The sequence below is a fragment of the Doryrhamphus excisus genome, chromosome 12 (genome assembly GCF_030265055.1).
Source record: "Doryrhamphus excisus isolate RoL2022-K1 chromosome 12, RoL_Dexc_1.0, whole genome shotgun sequence".
In the NCBI taxonomy this organism is placed as follows: Eukaryota; Metazoa; Chordata; class Actinopteri; order Syngnathiformes; family Syngnathidae; genus Doryrhamphus; species Doryrhamphus excisus.
The window spans coordinates 1882010-1906472 of NC_080477.1; the positions used below are offsets into that span (position 1 = coordinate 1882010).

General features: G+C 41.2%; 2 protein-coding genes across 2 annotated transcripts in view; both read left to right on the plus strand.

The window, feature by feature from the left end:
- Positions 1-696: 696 nt before the first annotated feature.
- On the plus strand, positions 697-20959 carry heatr3 (HEAT repeat containing 3). Its single transcript, XM_058089564.1, has 15 exons — positions 697-1004; positions 2389-2561; positions 2651-2738; positions 3731-3831; positions 10199-10308; positions 12066-12206; positions 12924-13216; positions 14200-14290; positions 14492-14634; positions 16856-16938; positions 17019-17155; positions 19379-19467; positions 19543-19686; positions 19764-19940; positions 20235-20959. The coding sequence occupies exons 1-15, from the start codon at positions 855-857 to the stop codon at positions 20346-20348; spliced, it is 2034 nt and encodes a 677-aa protein (XP_057945547.1). The 5' UTR covers positions 697-854; the 3' UTR covers positions 20349-20959.
- Positions 20960-22227: 1268 nt separating this feature from the next.
- Positions 22228-24463, plus strand: part of tent4b (terminal nucleotidyltransferase 4B) — a 31260-nt gene continuing 29024 nt past the window's right edge. Inside the window, exon 1 of the mRNA XM_058089565.1 lies at positions 22228-23063. Coding sequence (XP_057945548.1) covers positions 22573-23063 — 491 coding nt within the window. The 5' untranslated portion in view covers positions 22228-22572. The remainder of the gene's footprint in view (positions 23064-24463) is intronic.

Sequence of the window (24463 nt, forward strand, 5' to 3'; positions counted from 1 at the left end):
TCTGTCAACTCGGCTAGCTAGTCAGCCACTTCACACATTTTTTTTGCATACACTTTATTATTCTTGTAGTATTTTTACTTTATCCCTGAAAATGTATGACTTCATTGTCATACATAGCTTTTTTGTGTGCTAAATTTATGGTATTCTTGCAATTGTTTTACTTTATTCTTGTAAATATATTACTATGTCCTCATGTCACTATTTTTGGGACATTACAACTTTATGCTTATAGTAAGATTTTCAATTTATTCTCAGGATTTATTTTTTTTTGGCATTTTTTTTTGACATTTACAAAAAATGTCTGTCAGATTAGCCAGCTAGCTATTTTGCTAGCTTCATATTATTTTACATTAATTTTGGACTTAATTCAAAAGGAATTAATTTGAAATATTTCAGCCTTATTCCCTTACACGTACAAAAGTGTTCACGTAATATTAAAACATGAATTATATTACATTTTCTTTTAAATTATTGTAATATCGTGGGAGTAGTTACAGAATAGGGTGTATGTATTCAAGTCCATGTTATTTATATTTTCGTATAACTATATTCTCAAATGACATATTTTGCATGAACTGGCCACTTTAAAGTAGACGTATTTAGACTTATTTTCCAATAAATTTGTAACTTCATTATCACATTAGACCTTTTTTATTGAACTTTCGTGTCAGCAAAGTTCCTTCGTTTTGCGACAGGGTGTCCTGCTTTCTGGTAGCACCTCCCGTATTACGGCAAAGATAGACCTGCTTCCACATGGCCACCTATTAGAATAGCGCGTATTGGAGGGGGTGGACTTACTAAACCTCTATTTATCCAAAGACGAACCCCTACATTTGCACTTTAAAAGGAGTAATATGGGCAAAAGTAAGACTACGAAATTTAAACGTCCCCATTTCAACGCTGTGGGACTGCCGGTGGACGCCATGAACGAAGCGGCAGTCGACGAGGAGGAACACGGGAACGACGACGACGACGACTGTCCGGCTGCAGAACTTTTGGAGAAAGTAGGAACATTTTGTAAAGATTCGCGTGTAATTCCTGGTTATATACTGTAGCATTATGTTTCTAAACAAACATAAACGAATGACTGTCAAAATGGTATGCTGTTATAGCTCACTTCCTGTTGACGTATAGAAGTGTAATGTCCGAAACATTACTCGGTGAATGACTTGACTTTAATGTGCTATAAAATGCTGTCATAGTGTAACCGAGCAGGTTAAGATAGCCTCCAATGGTGTAGGAGCGGGAGGAGGAATGCAGGAGACACGTTTATTCTCGTCGCTCGTCTCTTCAGTCATTTCTAACAAGCTACCGAAACACACACACTTCCGGCCTTCAAAATAACAGCACATCCTGTGGGGGGGTACCAAAGTAAGGGCGTCACATAAATAGATTACGTACCTCCCGCTAACAAAATGAAACGTCCTCGTTTACACAGATAGACAATAACAAAACAACAACAAAAGAAAACAGTGCAATACAGTGCACAACATTGGCAATTTGCACCCAAAAAACATTATTTCCATCACATGTGTAGACTAGGAAAGAGAGGGGAAAAAAAAGGCACCAGTCATTTCGATGGCGTGGGTTCGAATCCCACCGCTGCCACCAATGTAACCGAGCAGGGTAGGAGCGCAGTGGGAACAAAAAGGAGGGATGCAGGAGACACGTTTATTCTCGCCGCTCGTCTCACACTTCCGGCCTTCAAAATAACAGCACATCCTGTGTGAGGGGGGAGTACCAAAGTAAGGGCGTCACATAAATAGCTAACATATACGTACGTACCCCCCCCCCCTAACAAAATGAAATTACCTTGTTTACACAGACAATAACAAAACAAAAAAAAACAATGCAATACAGTGCACAACATTGGCAATTTGCACCCAAAAAACATCATCACATGTGTACACCAGGAAAGAGAGGGTAAAAAAGGCACCAGTCATTTCGATGGCGTGGGTTCGAATCCCACCGCTGCCCCCAATATAACCGAGCGGGGTAGGAACGCATTGGGAACAAAAAGAAGGAATGCGGGAGACATGTTTATTCTCGTTGCTGGTCTCTTCCCTAATTTCTAACAAGCTACCTAAACACACACTTCCGGCCTTCAAAATAACAGCACATCCTGTGGGGGGGTTTACCAAAGTAAGGGCGTCACATAAATAGCTTACAATAGCTCACTTCCTGTAGGTGGAATAGTCTGCCGTCCCAATATATTTGTCCAAGTTTTGTCAAAAGTTGGGCCAAAAGCGTTGGAGCTGTCATAACTCACTTCCTGAAATGCTCTGGTGTCCCAATACATTTGTCCATGTTATGTAAACGTTATGAATAATAACCATCCATCCTATTATAATAATATGAATAATAACAGTCAACCATATTGGTGTCTAGTTGGAGAGTCCCAGTGCGTCTGTCCGAGAGCTTGCGTGTGCCAGCATCTCCAGGATGGTGCAGCAGAGCCAGACCATCCCGGGCCTCCTCCAGAGGGACGCTGTGAGGCGCCTGGGCCCCATGTTGCTGGACCGCAGCCTAGCCGTGAGGGAGACGGCTGCCGGAGCTCTCAGGTGATTCGGTATAGCGTATTGCGTATTGCTGATGAACAGCCATTGAAATTGACGATTCGCCGTATTTAATCGTCGGTCTCCCGCGACAGGAACCTGAGCGCGTGCGGAGGTCAGGAGGTGTGCGAGGACATGGTGAAGCGCGACGTCATGACTCCTCTGACAGCTCTGCTTCGAGAGGTGAGCGCACACGCCGACACTGCTGCATTTAGCTCGCCGCATCACTTTGGATCCTGCCGGTCAGCAGCTGTTGCAGATGGCTGACGACGACGACGACAACGACGACATCAGCAGCATAGCACGGCGTTGCTAACTAAAACGTGTTGACTTTTGGTTCAGCTTTGACCTTGGTTAGATTTTGGTGGAGTTGTTCCCATCCATCCGTCCATCCGTGCTGGAGCCTATCCCAGCTGTCTTCGGGCGAGAGAAGCGGGGTACACCCTGGACTGGTGGCCAGCCAATCACAGGGCACATATAGACAAACAACCATTCACACTCACATTCATACCTCTGGACAATTTGGAGTCGCTAATTAACCTAGCATGTTTTTGGAATGTGGGAGGAAACCGGAGTACCCGGAGAAAACACATGCAAACTCCACACAGAGATGGCCGAGAGTGGAATTGAACCCTGGTCTCCTAGCTGTGAGGTCTGCATGCTAACCACTTGACCGCCGTGCAGCCCCTAACTACATTTAACTTTAATTTTATTTATATATTTTTATACAAACACACACACCACTATCATGCGAGGTGTTAGCGTGGTAGCATTGCTAAAATGCTAATATTAGCATTGTCACATTTTCGCCATTTTCATTTTCCACACTTACATTATACACTTAGCTACTTAGCATGCTGACATTAGCGTGTTAGCATTGCAAGTATGTTAACATGAGCAAAGTATAATTTGTCGCCATCTTCATAGGTAGACACTATTATGCTATGGGTTAACATGCTAACCTTAGCATGCTAACCTTCGCATGTTAACATTTCTGGCATGCTAACTTGAGCATATTGGGAATTTTTTTTGCAATTTTTGTGAATACGCACTTAGTGCGATTATGCTAGGTGTTAGCAAGCTAACATTAGCATGTTAACATTGTTAGCATTCCAAAGTTCCAAAATGGTGAGGGATTACTGTGCTACTCGTTTTTTTTTTGCATTTTTTTGCAGTGCTGCACCGGTTTTGATGGTGCCGCAGGGCAGATGAAGGACCAGAAGAACCCTGTGGATGAAGTCGCCAACGAGGCCATCAACCTGCTGTGGAATCTCTGGTAAGCCAGCCCGCTAATTTATTATTATTTTTCTTGCATTTTTTCAGTAGTGTTGTGGAAAAAATTTCTATCATCCTAAGTAGGATCGAGAATGCCTGAAATAAATACATAGCTCTGGCAGTTTTTATTACCTTTGCAAAACAAAGGGGTCAGACAACACACAGTATGCATGGCGGTCTGTAGGTGTCTGGCCCAGAGTGGTCTCTTGGCGGGAACTTTTATACTCCATAGCATGCAAATGAATTACATTACAAGAGAAAAGAGACTTTCTTGTCACTCCCCCGATGCCACCCTCATGTATGGGGGTTAGCCTTCACACCCATTCTTCTGGCACGGTTTGTCACACCCATGTGAGACAACCTCCTAGGGTCAGCCATTTGGTGGGACATCCTGATGTCCCCTTTTCCCATGAAGGTAAAGCTTTGATCAAAGAATGACCTCCTCCGACACTGCCCCTAACCCCAGGTTACAGATAGCCTCCTGCTGTGCCACCATCTTTGAAGGAACAGCAGGATGTGCTCGGATACAAATGTTGAAGGTCCACAAAAGGCCTTAAAGTAATTCAAACAATGTGTAACCTATGTTATACCTGTGAAATGTAAATTTTCCCATCACACTCCTCCCTTTTGATTATTAATTAATCACGAATTACAGAACATTTACAGATGAACAAACATCAGACCAGGGTTGTCAGTAAATTAATTATCATGAAAGTTAGGAATGTGGAAAACCGTGTTATAATGTGTTCAATTGTTGCGATAGATGGTGGAGGTGTTGATCGACAGTCAGTTCAATTGGTTGGCAGTCAGTGCATCCTCTTCCCCAAAGTCAACCGGGATAGACTCCAGCCTACCCGCGATCCCAATGAGAATCCAAATTATGTCGAAGTCCTTGTGCCTCTGTTGATGGTTTGCTGTTGTTCTATTGTGTTGTATTCAATCAGTCAGTCAGCCAGCCAATCCTCTTGATTGAAGCATTTGTTCTTAGGTTGCCGGAGCTTGCGGTGCAAACTCGTGAGCTCCATCCAAACACGCAGTTGAGAAGGTTGAGTGCGTCATGGACATTTCTTCCATTCTGTTTAGGTAGGTCTTTCTGCCTTGACCGATCTGTGTGCAGGTCTCTCATTTGACCACGCTGACAGTGGAGTCTTCCCTCTGCTGGAACTCCAACACGTCCTCTCCATGGCCCCCAGGGCCAACAGATGTCAGGTCACTCGACACCCACCAAGAACATAGAAAGAAATGAATGAGCAACACAACATTTTACCATCTACGTGATACATGTCAGATGTGTTCCCTACACATGACTAATCTCGAGAGCAGTAGGCAACCTAAGAGCAGTAGGCAACCATCATGTAGTGTCTGACTGAATACGACACTTTGTTCATATTTTGGCCATTGACGTTGATTGTAAATGAGCCTTAAAATTTTCTAATCGTCAGGAGAAAGCCCACGTAAGCATGAGGAGAACATGAAACTCCACACAGAAAGGTTCTCAAACCTTCTTGCTGTGAGACAGCACTCTGCCATCATGCCACCAATATCTATTTTGACTTTAATTTTAACATCCAGCTCTGCATTTAAGTTTTTGCCAAACAACACAAGGTTTCACTGAATTTAAACCAACACACCATCTGGTCTGAATTTGCATTAAGATGGACATTGTCACACTGTAGTAGTGTTCCTTGCTCACAGTTGGAAATTTGGGTTTCAATGGACCATTTGCTCTCATTAGCATGACCATTGGCACTATGGAAGGCAAAGTACCAAATACAGTAATATAGTAAAGAAAAAACAAGATACAGTAACTTACCAAAGTCTTCAGCGTGTTGTACAATCCATGGAGTGTCAATACTACTGCTGATCACTGATAATTATCAACCTCTAATGTTGGAACTCATACCTACCTTTGTTTCACTCACTTTGGTTTTGGAGAAACCAATTTTAGCAAAAAAAAATATCCTGTCCAATTGTTAACCATGATTACTCAACAAAATCATATTCTCCCCCCTTTTGACACATGTTTTCCCATGTGTCAACTTCCAAAAGCATTGGCAGTTCCCTGTAAAATCAAATGACGTTATATTTTTTTTATACATCTGCAAACAGTAATCTGTGAAGCAGGACACATCAAACAAAGTTCAACAATTCAAACTCTGGATCCTGAAGAAGTGTCCTGTGGAACAAACTGAAGTTAAAACGATGACACACCCTGCCAGGTGTGTGAATGACCTCAAGTGTTACAGTGTTAATGTTAGTACATGTTAGTACTGTTAAACAGTTTTAAACAAAAAAGATGTCATGTTTCGGCCACATATGACATTTGTCTTCTCCTCCTCCCGGAGAATGTGCTTTCCTAATGTGGAACAATGAAGGTTAGGCTGGAATAGTTCATAGTAGTTGATGTCTCTCCACAACACAAGAACAACCCTGAAAGAACAATTAACACATTTAAATTTCAGTCAATTAAAATTTTTGTCACAGTCCACTGTCCCCCATGAAGAACCCTGCTGTCGGTGTGTCGCACTCATAGTCGTCATGTCAGGATGTCATTTGCAACACTTAAAAGGTCCAAGTTCCTTTGAAAGTCGGATTGTCCTAATTTACAAGGCCTTTTTCGGAATAGCTAATTTTTAGATGAAGGTTCTGCATACCCTAAATTAACTATCTACATTTTAGCAGATTTAATTTATGCCTATTGATGCTAAAAGAGCAGAACAGCCTAATATGTTCTTTGAATGCGTCTATTAGTAAACTAATCATTGGGTTTGTTCTGTATTGCAATACATTTGTTTCCTTTTTCCAAAGTGATGGTCAGGGATGGCTTCAGCCTCACACTCACACAGACAAACAAGACAACACAACAATGAAAAACCAGCTGGACAGTCCTTTCTGAGTGTATTTTTGCCGAAAACACTTTTCAAAAAATCCAATTGCGGACTGTAATAAATTAACAAATTGTTTTTGCATTCCCAATCAAATGTAAAATAGCATGCTTGTACAAAAAAGGCCCACATTATTCCATTTGTCACTGTGTCTCTTTTAGATAGAGACCCATGAGGAATGGGATCATTGACGTCAAAAAAATGGTACCTGAGTAACCCAAATGTGCATCAAGGCAGCACTTATGCTCAGAACAAAATATTTGTGAGATAAACATTCCCCTAACAGCTATCCCTATGTCAATATCTTTTATCAAATTTCTCATCACCATAGAAAGGTATGATGTGCATTGAAGACCTTGCAGAGCATCAATTTGCATAAATTGTGTGTGTGTGTGTGTGTGTGTGTGTGCGTGCGTGAAAGTACATTCTTAACCTCCTCCACCAGTTGAGCACTCATGTCACCAGTTTGCATCTTCCTTTGATATGCATACAGCTGATTGGCATCTTGCTTCACCAAAGTGTGAACATCAGGGTCAGTGTCAGTTTTTACACCTTCACCTCCATCTGAATTAGAAAATAGGCCATTTGGTCCTTTGCACCATATGCCAACAAACTTAATTTTTGAAGATGAATTTTCTCTTAAACAGAAAATCCAATGGTGACTTGTCTTTGGTCCACTTCACCTGATTGGCCAACGAAGTTAACATAATTGCCATTCAACTTTGGAGAGGTTAGGAATTTGTCACTCTTAGTGAGTGTGTTTCATCAGAGTCGAAAGGAAAAGAAATAACCTTGCCATATTTTGTACTACGTCTTCTTATAGCATATTCTAAAAGAGAGAAGTAGATCATATTCTACATAGTTATCAGCAAGAGGGGCTGATTTAAGCCAAGACTCTAAACAAAAGGAAGAAAAGGACAGGGCATATAGATGTGTATGTGTGTGTGTGTGTTACTGTCAACTTCAGTATCATCCTTGGCATCAGATGAGTCAGAGTAGGCATGATCCCATCACGCCCCACCTCCTTGCTTCCTTCCACCATGTTTGTTAAGAAAGTCCTACATCAAGTCTTTGGTCCAAAGTCTCCTTTACTGCACATGCCAGGGTCATATTGCTGTCCCAGTCTCTTCTCTGGGTGTCCTCCTTGCAGGTGGCCATTTGTTGCCACCCATGGATTCTGGTGCTTGGCTTGTCCTTGCATCAAAGGTGTGATCCATCCAGTTCTAATTCGGCCACATTCCGCTTTAGTGGCTGGTGATGTGATTGTCGTCACCGTGAACACCATGTCAGCAAACATCTTCAGAACTCTTCAGTGGTCAGGGAAAGTGGGACAACTTCACTAAACACAAGCAGGGCTGTTATGGCCTCCCCACACGCCTTCCTTACACCATTGTCCCACTCGTGGTCTCCACCATCAGTCACAGGATACTTGCTAAGCATCCGTTTGGATACGAGCGACAATGCATGTCTGGAAGGGATCGTTTGCAGTTAGAACACAGCTCATGTGTTGGATCTTCTTCAGGTCTTGGTGAAGATGAAACTGGACATAATGGCATGGCTGATGATATTGGACTCATCGTGCATGTTGTTGTATCAGGATGTTGTTGTCAGGTTGTTGGCAGAGCAAGGGTGGAGGTGTGCGATCAAGATCACGGTCCACTCTGAGGCACTGAGGCACTGTAGGAGAAAGAGAAGGAAGACCTATTCTGAGAAGTCTTGTCTGTTCTTTTCATGTCAGTGTGTGTTGCAGATCTTGCCTATGTAACGATCATCATTGCAAGTCTTAGTTGCAAGCAGTGCTCTCTGCTCTCAATGGTTTTTAGCCTTTTTCATTTTTTTTTCTTTCCCAAAGAGTCCATGCCCTAAACATAATTCTTGAATGCTCTTTGATTTTCTCTCAAATAATTATTTTTCTTTTAAACAATGCAATGTGATGTTTTCCCTTATCACCATTATTCCCAACAAAAATCTCACTTATCTATTTTGTTTAACTCACTTTCTCTTGTTCTCAAAAGTTCCCCATATTAGTGGTTTTTTTATGCATGCTTTCCTCATTTTTTTTTCTTCTTTACCTATAGTTGCATGTTTACCAGATTTCCCATATTTACAGATGTCACTCGGTTGTGCACAATTCCCTTAAGACAAGGTCGTCACCCCAAATCCGTGTTGTTCCTTCGGCACAATCCACGACAAAGCCGAGCTGTATCCAATGAATAATGCGTAATCCACTCTTTATCACTTCAAGATTTTGTTCGCATTAATGTATATCCAATATACAATTGTGCATGAGGTCTCATTAGCACAAAACAGCTACAAGCGCAACTCACTCTTTGTTATTACAGAGGTCTTGTTCGCCCAATGGTGCGCGACTCACTCACAATTTTTTTGGTTTATTTTTTATATTATTGAGGTCTTGTCCGCCCATACCATGCGTAACTCACTCAATGTTGTTACTGAGATCTTATTAGCATGAAAGTATACCCAGTATACTCTGATACGCGATTCACTCATGTTCCAGAGATCTTATCCGTACCGACAAGTGACCAAATGTGCATATGGGAAACACTACAACACTTACATATAAACATGCAACTAATGCTCAAATATAGTAATTATTTCAGGATTCTCACCATCAAAAAAAAACGTAGTTCCACTCTTGATAAGAGATTCCAGTGGTGATGGTCTGGAGTCCTGGACGGTCAGCCCTGAAAATCTCTGAATGTCAATGACAGAGAGGCTGGAGGAAAAAATTAATTCCAGGATGATCAGTCGCTGTCCGCCACAGGTCCAGATCCAATCAGCCAAGGAATCCCACTTCTGACACCAAATTGTTGTGGAAAAAATTTCTATCATCCTAAGTAGGATCGAGAATGCCTGAAATAAATACATAGCTCTGGCAGTTTTTATTACCTTTGCAAAACAAAGGGGTCAGACAACACACAGTATGCATGGAGGTCTGTAGGTGTCTGGCCCAGAGTGGTCTCTTGGCGGGAACTTTTATACTCCATAGCATGCAAATGAATTACATTACAAGAGAAAAGAGACTTTCTTGTCACTCCCCCGATGCCACCCTCATGTATGGGGGTTAGCCTTCACACCCATTCTTCTGGCACGGTTTGTCACACCCATGTGAGACAACCTCCTAGGGTCAGCCATTTGGTGGGACATCCTGATGTCCCCTTTTCCCATGAAGGTAAAGCTTTGATCAAAGAATGACCTCCTCCGACACTGCCCCTAACCCCAGGTTACAGATAGCCTCCTGCTGTGCCACCATCTTTGAAGGAACAGCAGGATGTGCTCGGATACAAATGTTGAAGGTCCACAAAAGGCCTTAAAGTAATTCAAACAATGTGTAACCTATGTTATACCTGTGAAATGTAAATTTTCCCATCACAGTAGCGAGCTAAAATATTAGGACGGCTCCACAGTTGTTGTCCCCTCGTTCACATGCCCACCTCACAAATGTGGCGTGTGGTTTTACAGCGAGAGCAGCAACCAGGCCGTGTCCTTGTTCAACAAGTCCGGTCTCCTCGACGTGGTGGTCCAGTGTCTGGAGAGACACCCGCACAATGTGGAGCTGGCCACGTCTGCTGGTGAGGGACGCTAAGAGATATTCTTCTGTTCTTCATTCACTGCTATCTCCAAAGTTACGAAAGACTTAAAGCTGGTATTATTTGCGGATGATACCACTGCTTTTTGTTCTGGAGGGAGTACAGACGAAATCATTAGAAAGGTCAGAGAAGAAATGGTCACACTAAAAAGATGCTTTGATGATAATAGATTGTCATTGAACCTAAATAAAACTAAAATCATACTGTTTGCTAACAGTATGATTTTAGTGTCATGATTTTAGACACGCACCAGCAAATACAAATAGACGGTGTCGACATTGAAAGGGTGAACAAAAATTAATTTCTGGGGATCACAATAGATGAAAATATGAGCTGGAAACCTCATATTACAAATATACAACATAAGAAATACGGTCTGAAATATTTCAATATCGAACAAAGCAAAATTTGTTCTCAATCAGAAATCACTCCACACTCTTTATTGCTCTCTGGTTCTACCATATCTTACTTATTGTGTGGAAATATGGGCTAATAACTATAAAAGCAATCTTCACTCGCTAAATGTACTGCAAAAAAAGGCCAGTAAGGATAATTCATAATGCCGCCTACAGAGAACATACTAAGTCCTTATTTCTAAAATGACAGCTACTTCAACTTGCTGATATAGTTCATCTTCAAACAGCTAAAATAATGCATAAGGCTAAAAATAAGCAATTACCTAAAAATGTCATCCATCTTTATTGCTCTCTGCTTCTACCATATCTTACTTATTGTGTGGAAATATGGGGTAATAACTATAAAAGCAATCTTCACTCGCTAAATGTACTGCAAAAAAAGGCCAGTAAGGATAATTCATAATGCCGCCTACAGAGAACATACTAACTCCTTATTTGTAAAATGACAAATACTTCAACTTGCTGATATAGTTCATCTTCAAACAGCTAAAATAATGCATAAGGCTAAAAATAAGCAATTAGCTAAAATGGCATCCAATACTTCTCTACAAGAGAGGAGAAATATGATCTCAGGGAAGAAGTACATTTGAAACACTTCTATGCTAGGACTACGTTATGCTAGCCATAGCATTTCAGTATGTGGAATCGAACTATGGAATGGATTGAGTAAGGAAATCAAACAATGCACAACGATGAGCCAATTCAAGAAACAATACAAGCAGTTGATGTTTGCTAAATACAAGGATGAAGAGTCTTGAACCAGTCATGATGTGCTATATATATCACTATATTGACACGCACTATGGTACACATTATGGCATTGGATGCTCATATCACCGAGTACTTCGGTACGTGAAAAAAAAATAAAAATTAATAAATTACTTTAATTTTTATTTTTTTATTTTAATTTTTAACATGTGATTTATTACATTAAATTAATTAAATTTTTATTTACTTTAATTCTATTAAATAATCAATTATTTTATTTAATTTTATTTAATTTTATTTAATTTTATTTAATTTTACTTCCTTAATTTCACTTCCTGCTTTCTTAAATTTAAATAAAATTTAAGAAAGCAGGAAGTGAACAAATGTAACCGATTGTAAAAGTACCAGATGGAGGGGTAGGATTTAATAAGCTTTGCTTCTTCCTACTCCTTTTGGACATGTATAACTGGGAACTGATTATGGGATGCACTCAATTGGAATCTGATGCATGTTCAAATGAAATCAAACCATTACCATTACCATTACCATTACTGCAATGGCTTTTTAGAGTGAGCACGAAGCCTCAAGCTAACTTCTTACTTTTGCATCTTGCAGCCCACTGTTTGCACACTGTGACAGAGGACAACCCCGAGCTGCTATGCAGCATCAACTGTGCCGTGCACGGAGCCCTGGAGAGCGTGCTCCTGTCAAAACAGCCCAGCATGGCGCACGCCCTCCTCAGGACACTCGCTTCAGGTACGTCTGATAGCTGTCCATGCCGCCATTTTGTGCCAAATCGCACAAAACCAAGAGTGTGGTACATCGCCTTAGCAATGTGTTGAATGTGGTATTTATTGCTGTTTGCAAAATTTGACTGATAATATGTTGACTTGGCTGTACGGCGGTCGAGTGGTTAGCGTGTAGGCCTCACAGCTAGGAGACCGAAGTTCAATTCCACCCTCGGCCATCTCTATGTGGAGTTTGCATGTTCTCCCCGTGCATGCGTGGGTTTTCTCCGGGCACTCCGGTTTCCTCCCACATTCCAAAAACATGCTAGGTTAATTAGCGACTCCAAATTGTCCATAGGTATGAATGTGAGTGTGAATGGTTGTTTGTCTATATGTGCCCTGTGATTGGCTGGCCACCAGTCCGGGGCGTACCCCGCATCTCGCCCCAAGACAGCTGGGATAGGCTCCAGCACCCCCGCGACCTTTGTGGTGATAAGCGGTAGAAAATGAATGAGTGAATAATAATAATAATAATAATAATAATAACAAAAAAGAGCTGCACGGCGGTTGAGGGGTTAGCGCGCAGACCTCATAGCTAGGAGACCGGAGTGCAATCCCACCCCCAGGGTGTACCCCGCCTCTCACCCCAAGACAGCTGGGATAGGCTCCAGCACCCCCGGAATAAATGAATGAATGAATGAATATGCTGATGTATTATTTTTTACTCTTGAATAATCCCGTGCAGGAACGTTGTGGAACGTGAAGGGAAGCCTTCCTGCCGCCCGTCAGGCTCAGACCCTCGGCGCCGTGCTAGCCACCCTGTCCCAGTGCTTGGACTTGGAGGCGGGGGAGCTCATCCCTCAACTCCGACAAGCGGAAGAGGCACGCTTCCTCGCCTCGTCAGGTGTGGAAGAGCAACTTGGAGGGGAGCTCGCTGTCGCGGAGGAGATGGACGACGACGACGATGACGACGGTGAGGCAGGAGCACGACGTCAGAAGAACGGGAAAGACGGGGACGACTTCTCCGATCTCTTGCCTGTAAGTTGAGTCCAGTGGTTAGCGTGCAGACCTCACAGTTAGGAGACCCGGGTTCAATTCCACCCTCTGCCATCTCTGTGTGGAGTTTGCATGTTCTCCCCGTGCATGCGTGTTTTTTTTTTTCAGGTACTCCGGTTTCCTCCCACATTCCAAAAACATGCTAGGTTAATTAGCGACTCCAAATTGTCCATAGGTATGAATGTGAGTGTGAATGGTTGTTTGTCTATATGTGCCCTGTGATTGGCTGGCCACCAGTCCAGGGTGTAACCCGTCTCCCTCGCCCGAAGACAGCTGGGATAGGCTCCAGCACCCCCGCAACATTCCAAAAACATGCTAGGTTAATTAGCGACTCCAAATTGTCCATAGGTATGAATGTGAGTGTGAATGGTTGTTTGTCTATATGCTTAATATATCGCATTTAGAGCCTTAATATTGCATGTGGAGGTTGATCAGACCTGCGATATCGCTCCTTCACACACTTGGGGTTGAAGCAGTCTTATGCAAAAGAATCTAAACGATGACTCCTGGGATACATGGTGGGTGTCTACCACCGTGCACTTCCAATTTATAACGTGAGACAAAGTTATCTTCATGAGAAATTTTACCAAGTCCACCCTGCAGCTCAAATCGGACTCGAGAAACTTGAGTTCAGGGGGAAGCAGCAAGCAAGCGTGGGTGGCAAAGCAGGGTGCGTGCACCCCCCGCCCCCGCCGGGCGCGTACCACACTGACAAGTACCCTGGCGTGCGAGACAAACGTCCCCATCGGCTCAATCACAGTCAGAACCCCCGAGTAAGCAAACGAGCTGATGTTTGTCATGCTGCAGCACCCAAAGCTTGTATTTATTGTTGTGGAGCAGTGTCTCACACACACAACACACACACACACACACACACACACTAGGTTGTGTCTTAATTGGCTGAGCAATCCCAGTCAGACTGCGTCCATCTTTGCCAAGCGGTTGACTCGCATGTTTGTGTCCAGAGGGAGAAGGAGGAGCTGAGGGAGGCGGCGGCCTTGCTGACGGCCCAGCAGACGTCCCTGGAGATCATCGTCAACATGTGCTGCTCCGACGGTGAGCGTCGAGGCCCGACCCTTCCTGTCTTCGGGCGACGCGGTTTCCTTTGACACGGCCGCCCACGTTTTTTTTTTTTTTTTTTTTGTCATGTCAACACATTCTCGGAAGACTTCGTTCCTCTCCCAAGAAATCACATGACGACGAAATATTGGCTACTGTATCATGATCGGCGTTCTACATGTTTGTGCGGCTGTTCAGATCCCTCGGACGACGAGTGGGAGGAGTCGTCCAGCAGCGACGAGAGCGAAATAACTGCAGACGGATTCTCCAATCTCATGTCTCCGCTGTGTTTGTCAGCTGAGGTGCACGGGGCCATCATCAACCACAACATCCCCCAAAAGGCAAATATAAGCAACACACACAAAATATGAATTTAGTGGGAATTAGGGGTGTTTCGGCGATATATGGCGATACTTCGTTCCACGATACTGTATCGAAATTAAAAAGTATGATGTTTTTTTAATTTTAATTTTAATTTTTATTTTTATTTTAATTTTTATTTTTATTTTTATTTTTATTTCTATTTTTATTTTTATTTTTATTTTTATTTTTATTTTTATTTTTATTTTTATTTTTATTTTTATTTTTATTTTTATTTTTATTTTTATTTTTATTTTTATTTTTGAATATATTTGATAGAGTTGAGACCTGTAATATTTTGTTATCATTGTCATTTTTTCATATCAATTGAGGGAGCAAAAGCAGTATCGGCCCAAGCAAAATCGGCCATTGGCTCAGGGTGATGGAAAAAAAATCGGTATCGGCATCGACCGGAAAAAAAACATATCGGTCGATCCCTACTCTCCAGTAAGAAAATATTATTTCGGCGATATATCGCGATACTTCGTTCCACGATACTGTATCGAAATTAAAGAGTATGATATCTTTTTTATTTTTATTTTTATTTTTATTTTTATTTTTATTTTTATTTTTATTTTTATTTTTATTTTTATTTTTATTTTTTTATCAATGATGGATATTTTTAGGCATTTATATTTATGAATATATTTTATAGAGTTGATAATATTTATCATTGTCATTTTTTCATATAAATTGAGGGAGCAAAAGCAGTATCAGCAACAAATATCGGCCCAAGCAAAATCGGCCATCGACTAAGGGTGATGGAAAAAAAATCGGTATTGGAATCGGCTGGAAAAAAACCATATCGGTCTATCCCTACTCTCCAGTAGGGGTGTTAGAAAATATTGTTTCGGCGATATATGGCGATACTTTGTTCCACGATACTGTATCGAAATTAAAAAAGTATGATATTGATATTTTTAGGCATTTATATTTATGAATATATTTTATAGCGTTGAGACCTGTAATATTTGTTATCATTGTCATTTTTTCATATCAATTGAGGGAGCAAAAGTAGTATCGGCAACAAATATCGGCCCAAGGAAAATCGGCCATCGGCTAAGGGTGATGGAAAAAATCGGTTTCGGCATCGGCCGGAAAAAAACCATATCGGTCGATCCCTACTCTCCAGTAGGAGTGTAAGAAAATATTGTTTTGGCGATACTTCGTTCCATGATACTCTATCGAAATTAAAAAGTATATCAATATTTTTAGGCATTTATATTTATGAATAAATTTTATAAAGTTGAGACCTGTAATATTTGTTATCATTGTCATTTTTTCATATAATCGGCTAAGGGTGATGGAAAAAAATCGGTATCGGCCGGAAAAAAACCATATCGGTCGATCCCTACTCTCCAGTAGGGGTGTAAGAAAATTTTTATTCTTAGGCATTTATATTTATGAATATATTTTATAAAGTTGAGACCTGTAATATTTGTTATCATTGTCATTTTTTCATATCAATTGAGGGAGTAAAAGCGGTATCGGCAACAAATATCGGCCCAAGCAAAATTGGCCATCGGCTAAGGGTGATGGAAAAAAATCGGTATCGGCCGGAAAAAAACCATATCGGTCGATTCCTACTCTCCAGTAGGGGTGTTAGAAAATATTGTTTCGGCGATATATCATGATACTTCGTTCCACGATACTGTATCGAAATTAAAGAGTATTTTAATTTTTTTAATTTTAATTTTTTTTATTTTTATTTTTATTTTTATTTTTATTTTTATTTTTATTTTTATTTTTATTTTTATTTTTATTTTTATTTTTATTATCAATAATGATGATATTTTTAGGCATTTATATTTATGAATATATTTGATAGAGTTGAGACATGTAATATTTGTTATCATATTTTTTCATATTAATTGAGGGAGCAAAAGCAGTATCGGCATCAAATATCAGCCCAAGCAAAATCGGCTAAGGGTGATGGAAAAAAATCGGTATCGGCCAAAAAAAACCAACCATATCTGTCTATCCCTACTCTCAAGTAGGGGTGTAAGAAAATATAGTTTCGGCGATATATGGCGATACTTCATTCCACGATACTGTATCGAAGTTTTTTATTTTTAGGCATTTATATTTATGAATATATTTTATAGAGTTGAGACCTGTAATATTTGTTATCATTGTCATTTTTTCATATCTATTTCTATATATTCTGTATAATGTACCAATGTTATATGGCTTTGATCTAAGGTGCTGAAAAAGACGCAGTTCCCAGGACAGGAAGCCATGGACCTGTGTCGACAGACCCCCTACTGGGGAAGCCTCATCAAGAAGTAAACCCAACTCGACTGTCAATCAAAAATACATAAATGTACGTAATCGACGTTTAACATGTTGTCGTCATGCTGGGCAGGATGCAGCGGGTTCAGTCGCGGGCTCTGACATGCCTCCACAGTATGCTCTCCAGCATGGACGCCGACTCTCTGGGCGGGGCAGGGGCCCTGCAGGAAGCTGCCCTGCACCTGTCCTCGCTGGTCTTCGGAGCAGCAGGTAGGATTCTGTTATTTTTGTAGGTTCAGTCAGTGTTATGAGTCTCAAACCGGGAATCGCAATCAGTTTTATCGGCACAAATTTGTTTTCTTTCTCAAGCTTGTCAACACATTGGAAATTGTAGGCGGTCATTACTCAATATCACTCAATACTCACTGCGCCATCTTCCAAGGAACACTGAACTCATCACACAGCAACTGAACATACAAAGCATACCGAATGGCATGACACAGTGTTTTATTTTAAACATATGTTGGTACACGTTTGTATATTTCTCATTTATAACTCTTGAGTGTTAAGTTGCTGTGTGATGAGTTTAGTATTCTTTCAGTCAGGCGCTTGTATTTTCATATTGGGAGGAGCAGGGGCTCTGCAGGAAGCTGCCCTGCACCTGTCCTCGCTGGTCTTCGGAGCAGCAGGTAGCATTCTGTTATTTTTGTAGGTTCAGTCAGTATTATGAGTCTCAAACCGGGAATCACAATCAGTTTTATCGGCACAAATTTGTTTTCTTTCTCAAGCTTGTCAACACATTGGAAATTGTAGGCGGTCATTACTCAATATCACTCAATACTGCGCCATCTTCCAAGGAACACTGAACTCATCACACAGCAACTGAACACACAAAGTATACCGAAGTATACCAGAGGGAGGCTGACGTCATTGCAGTGTCCCGATGAATGACACAGTGTTTTATTTTAAACATGTTTGTACATGTTTGTATATTTCTCATTTCTACCTCTTGAATGTTAAGTTGCTGTGTGATGAGTTTAGTATTCTTTGAGTCAGGCTATTATATTTTCATACTGGGAGGAGCAGGGGCTCTGCAGGAAGCTGCCCTGCACCTGTCCTCGCTGGTCTTCGGAGCAGCAGGTAGCATTCTGTTATTTTTGTAGGTTCAGTCAGTATTATGAGTCTCAAACCGGGAATCGCAATCACGTTTATCGACACAAATTTGTTTTCCGTCTCAAGCTTGTCAACCCATTGGAAATTGTAGGCGGTCATTACTCAATATCACTCAATACTCACTGCGCCATCTTCCAAGGAACACTGAACTCATCACACAGCAACTGAACATACAAAGTATACCGAAGTATACCAGAGGGAGGCTGACGTCATTACAGTGTCCCGATGAATGACACGGTGTTTTATTTTAAACACATGTTGGTACATGTTAGTATATTTCTCATTTCTACCTCTTGGATGTTAAGTTGCTGTGTGATGAGTTTAGTATTCTTTCAGTCAGGCTATTATATTTTTATAGCAGGTAGCATTCTGTTGTTATTATAGGTTCGCTATTACGCCGGAGGGACTTTTTAACGGCGCGCCATCATTTCTGTGTGTCTCTAACCGAGAATCACAATCACGTTTATCGGCAGGAATTTGTTCTTTTTCTCAAGCTTGCCAACCCACTCAATACTCACTGTGCCAAGGAACAAGGAACACTGAACTCATCACACAGCAACTGAACACACAAAGCATACCGAATGGCTCTGCGACGCTGCCTCCGTCCACCAGAGGGAGGCTGACGTCATTGCAGTGGCCCGGTGAATGACACAGTGTTTTATTTTAAGCATATGTTGGTACATGTTTGTATATTTCTCATTTATACCTCTTGAATGTTAAGTTACTGTGTGATGAGTTTAGTATTCTTTGAGTCAGGCTATTATATTTTCATACTGGGAGGGGCAGGAGCCCCGCAGGAAGCTGCTCGGGCCCTGCAGGAAGCTGCTCTTCGTAGCAGCAGGTAGCATTCTGTTATTTTTGTAGGTTCGCTATTACGCAGAAGGGACTTTTTAATGGCGCTCCATCAGTACTATGAGTCCCAAACCGAGAATCACAATCACGTTTATCGGCAGGAATTTGTTCTCTTTCTCAAGCTAGTCAACCCACTCAATACTCACTGTGCCAAGGAACAAGGAACACTGAACTCATCACACAGCAACTGAACATACAAAGCATACCGAATGGCATGACACAGTGTTTTATTTTAAACATATGTTGGTACACGTTTGTATATTTCTCATTTATAACTCTTGAATGTTAAGTTGCTGTGTGATGAGTTGAGTATTCTTTCAGTCAGGCTATTATATTTTCATACTGGGAGGAGCAGGGTTCACAAAATGAGTTCCTTGACGCATAAGAGCTAAATTCATACATCCATAAAAGTGTCCACCAAAAGTTGTTGTTATATTATGTTTTTTTTTTTTTCTTCTTCCACCATAGAGATCCCAAGAGATGAGGAGTTTCTGGAGGCCGTTATCAGCGCAATGCGGTCCCTTTTGCAGATGACCGCCTCCAAAAACATCCCACAGGTAATGTTGCATGGTGGAAAATGAACCCCTCGTGAGCGTTACTTGTTAAATTAGAAAATGCAAAAATACTCTCAGGTCATAAGCCTGCAGCAGCTGATGAGCCTCAGCGAAGTGGCCGCCCGCTCCCAGGTCATCAGTGTGAGGGTCAACGCTGTCGCCATCCTGGGCATCACCGGCGGCACGCTGGCCAAAGAGAAAGGCTCGGCTGAAACCCTTCAGGTAGCTGCTCTTGTTTTGTCTCAGGAGATATAGATATATATTTTTATTTTTTTTAAGGAAAACTTTCCTCCCCGCAGATGATCGGCAACGCTTTGCTCCAAGTCGCCACCAAAGACGCCGACCTGGTGGTTAACGGCGAGGCCCTGGACGCACTTTTTGACGTGTTCGCGGACGGAGACGAGGCGGAGACGGCGGCGAAGAACATCCAGCTGCTTCCTGCTTTGAGGACGCTTCAGCCTGTTTTTAAAGCCAAGGTACCGTTCTCTTCCTGTTCTAGATCTGCGTACATATTCCGCTTTTTTATCGTCCTTGTGTGTTCATATTTTGTATTCATAATATTTAGTAATTGGGCGTATATTAATTTGTTAATCGATGAATGAAATAATTAATGAATGAAGAATTATTGTGTGGGTTTGAGACAATATAAACAAAATGTAATCAAATATGCAATACTACATTCATAAATAATAAAAATTATGTTGATTAAAATTCAATTGTTGCCTGGTGGGATGCTTCAAACAAATCCCATTTTCTTTTTCTCCGGGCAGCTCCGTAAAGCCGGAAGGGACGCCTACAGCCCCCAGCAGCTGTGCGTGCTGAACAACGTCAAAGTCAACCTGAGAAGATTCGTGGGCTACCTGGAGACCGTGGTGAAGAAATGAAACCCACCCAGGACACCTAAGGACATTATTTATTATTATGTTGTTAGCAAACATAAGGTTTTATTTTTTTTTTTTTTTAAACTGTGCTTTCTATTTTACTTGCTGACATTTGCTGTGAAGAGAGTGAATAGCATCCTTTTTTTAGCGTCACGTTTTGAACGAGAGCAAGTGTCATCTGATATCTTTATTAAAGATGCAGAAAGTGCCTTAAAGCTGCATTCTTTTTATTGGCCAACAGAGGGCGACACACTTGCGTTATCTTCCCCTGGACTGTCTTTTAGTTCATGTACAACTCAGAAATACACAAAAATTGTGTATTTTGACTGCAGAATAGGCAAACGTGGATCTTTGCATGTTGCATTAATTTGTATTATGAAAAAGTTTTTTTTTTTTTTTTTTTTTAAATATCCCTGAAGTTGAATAACTTTGTTTGGCAAAGTGCTTAAGGAATTGGTTATAAATGGCATTGACTGACTGAACTTTGTGTTCAATTGCAAATTTTTCAACAGACATTACTAATCAATCCATGTATTTTATGCTTAATTGTCCAATCTCCAGGGGAACACTTTTCCTTTTTTTTTTTTATTTATAATAAAATATCCTAAATTGTGGTACGAGTAATACTTTTATACTTATTTTTTTGTGTTTTTAACATAAATAAAAAATATATTCATCACTGCACTGTCGGCATGATGACAACGAGTTATAACGCTAAGTGTCTGCTTAAGTTCATATGAAAATTGCAAAAAATGCTAGTATGCTCATTATGCTCAGTATATTGACAATGGGCATGTTAGCATGCTGACACCTAGCATGTTAATGCTGTGTTCATATAAGTCTCTACCCATGAAAATGGCTAAAAATGCTGCCATGCTAATATTCTCATGCTAGCAATCTTATTGTTAAAATGCTAACATTTAGCATGATAGTGTCTACCTATGAAAATGCATAAAAAATGATACCATGCTGTTAGCCTACAAGCGATGCTAACATGCTAATGTTGGATTGCAGACACCTAGCATGATAATGCTGTGTTCATATAAGTCTCTACCCATGAAAATGGCTAAAAATGCTGCCATGCTAATATTCTCATGCTGGCAATCTTATCATTAAAATGCTAACACCTAGTATGATAGTGTCTACCTATGAAAATGGATAAAAATGATACTATGCTGTTAGCATACAAGCAATGCTACCATGCTAATGTTGGATTGCAGACACCTAGCATGATCGTGTTGTTGCTGTGTTCAAATAAGTGTCTACCCATGAAAATGGCTAAAATGTGAAAAAATTAGCATGCTATCAATGTTAACATTACAATGCTAACTCCTAGCATGACAGTGTCTACCTATGAAAATGGCAGAAAAAATATTGTGCTAATGTTAGCATGCTAGCATAATAGTGCTGTGTTCATACTGTATGTGTCTAAACATGAAAACGGCTAAAATGCTACAATATAGGTGACAAAGCATATTATTAGTTAATAATATTAAAATTTTCGCTTTTTCGCATTTTCTTAAAATTTCCGGCCCGCAAATGGCCCCCGGGCCACGCTTTAGACACGCCTGCTGTATACTTTAGTTTATTACTTTGGCAAACGTAGTATAAACTTATAAATTAGTGCAACAAAGGTGTTTAAATTCCTTGCCGTCCAGTGTAAACTTTAACTTGTCAGCGGCTTAATAAGTATCTTCCATCCTTTACACCTTTGGACAGCCTTTTCAGAAGAGAAACATAAATCAGACAATGTTACGTAACTAGCTAAGGAGAGCGAAAAAAAACAGTTGTCTGTTACGTAACATACGTAACCTCCCCTCCCCATTCGCCATTGGCTTCGCGCACGCGCACTAACTGCTCTCGCGCTCCGCCATTGAGCTAGCTTCCATCTGGAGGAAAAGGGTCAGAGACGCCGCTGATCGACACCAGACAGACGTGCGTTTCTCCGGGGCTGACAACTGCCGTTTTCACCGGGAGCGGCGACCGGAACAATTTTACGGACACTCTTGTCGCTTCCCCGTGTTTCTTTGTGGCTTGTGAGTGACGTCACTACTAAAGGAATTCTTCCTTTTATTTTTAAAGACAACATTGAAGAAGTAACGGTGGGGAGCTAAGCGAGCTAGCGGCTAAAGCTAACGCTAAGCTAGGCTAAACTAGCTAGCTGAGCTGAGCCGTGCTTGGGAAAGGAGAGGAGGAGGGGGGGGAGCCGCTCGCCTCCTCTCGTTTGATGGATCCGAGAATCGCCTGGTTCCAACCAGAACAACGCGGACCCGCTAACAACTTGTGGATGCAAATCTGGGAGACGACGCAAGGGTTCGGCTATTTGCATGTCAACAACAGTAGCAGCAGCAGCAGCGGTAGCCTGAAAGCAGCGAGTCTCAACGGGGCGTCCAGAGCCGTCCTCGCCCTCGCTGCGGGGACCGTGCCGTTTGAGGCGAACGCCAGGATGTCGAGCCCCACCGGGGACGGGGAGTTCATGGTGCAGCAGGACTTTCTTCCATTGGAAAGCAACAGCAACCATAACAACCGAGCCGCCTGCAGGGGCGGTGGGCAGCAGCAGGACAAGCAGGGCAGCGGGGTGACGGATGGGCACCCCAACAAAAGGAAACGGGTCAACAAGGCGAGCACTTTCGGATTCAATTCCAGAAACACAGAGGGCTGCGACGGCTACGCGGGCACACCGTGGAAAACGAGGAACTACTCTGAAGGAATCGTGGGGTAAGGGTTAAGTTTTTTTTGTTTTTTTTTGGGAAGGGGGAGGGGGGTGTTTGCACACAATCACAACATGCACCCAATGTGACATACATGTCATGTGATCCGCCCACTGTAAAGGAACGCATGCAGCACATTTCACACATAACACATGTGGGCAAGAATCCATATGACACATGCTAGCAAGCCTCAACTTCCACATGTCAACTTCAAGGAAAGTGCAGCGGCTTGAGAAAAATAAAGAACCCCCATCGTCCTACTGTAAGAGAGCAACAGGTGTAAGACATTAAGAATAATTTAAATAGCAGCGCATAAATATAAAATATATTCATCACTGGACTGTCAGCATACTAACACCAATGTGTTATCGCGCCAGGTGTCTGCTTAAGTTCATATGAAAATCGCAAAAAATGCTAGCATGCTCATGTTAGTATAGTGACAATGCGCATGTTAGCATGCTGACACCTAGCACGGTAATGCTGTGTTCATATAAGTGTCTACTCATGGAAATGGCTAAAAAGGCTCCCGTGCTAGTATTCTCATGCTAGCAATCTTATCGTTAAAAGGCTAACTCCTAGCATGATAGTGTCTACCTACGAAAATAAAAATGATAGAACGAGTCATTGGGAAGTGACTAGCGGTATTGAATTTAATGCATACTTTGCACATTATGTTTTTTATTATACGGATGTTTGTGCCACATAGAAATGTGCAACTTTTCAAATTGCACTGTTGCTGATGATAGAAGAAGACGTTTTACGATAGGTGACTATTCTATAGAGATAAAATGTTTAATACAAATGTGGCACTTTTTCTATAATTGTATTGCATATTGCAGTATTTTACACAAATTGTCAAATATCGTTATTGGTAAATAAGTGCTGTTTTTTAATATACGGATGTTTGTGCCACATAGAAATGTGCAACTTTCCAAATTGCATTGTTGCTGATGAAGCGCTGTTTTTTTTATTATACTGATGTTTGTGCCACATAGAAATGTGCAACTTTCCAAATTGCATTGTTGCTGATGATAGAAGACGTTTTACGATAGTTGACTATTCTATAGAGATAAAATGTTTAATGCAAATGTGGCACTTTTTCTATAACTTGTATTGCATATTGCAGTATTTGTCTTATTTTATACAAATTGTCAAAAATCGTTATTGGTAATGAAGCACTGTTTTTTAATATACGGATGTTTGTGCCACATAGAAATGCGCAACTTTCCAAATTGCATTGTTGCTGATGAAGCGCTGTTTTTTTTATTATACTGATGTTTGTGCCACATAGAAATGTGCAACTTTTCAAATTGCATTGTTGCTGATGATAGAAGACGTTTTACGATAGTTGACTATTCTATAGAGATAAAATGTTTAATACAAATGTGGCACTTTTTCTATAACTTG

Coding starts and splice junctions, on each gene's coding strand:
- heatr3 (XM_058089564.1), top strand. CDS start 855: ATGGGCAAAAGTAAGACTACGAAATTTAAACGTCCCCATTTCAACGCT. Junction 17,156..19,378: donor GCTGGTCTTCGGAGCAGCAG/GTAGGATTCTGT, acceptor CTTCCACCATAG/AGATCCCAAGAGATGAGGAG. Junction 19,941..20,234: donor AGCCTGTTTTTAAAGCCAAG/GTACCGTTCTCT, acceptor TTCTCCGGGCAG/CTCCGTAAAGCCGGAAGGGA.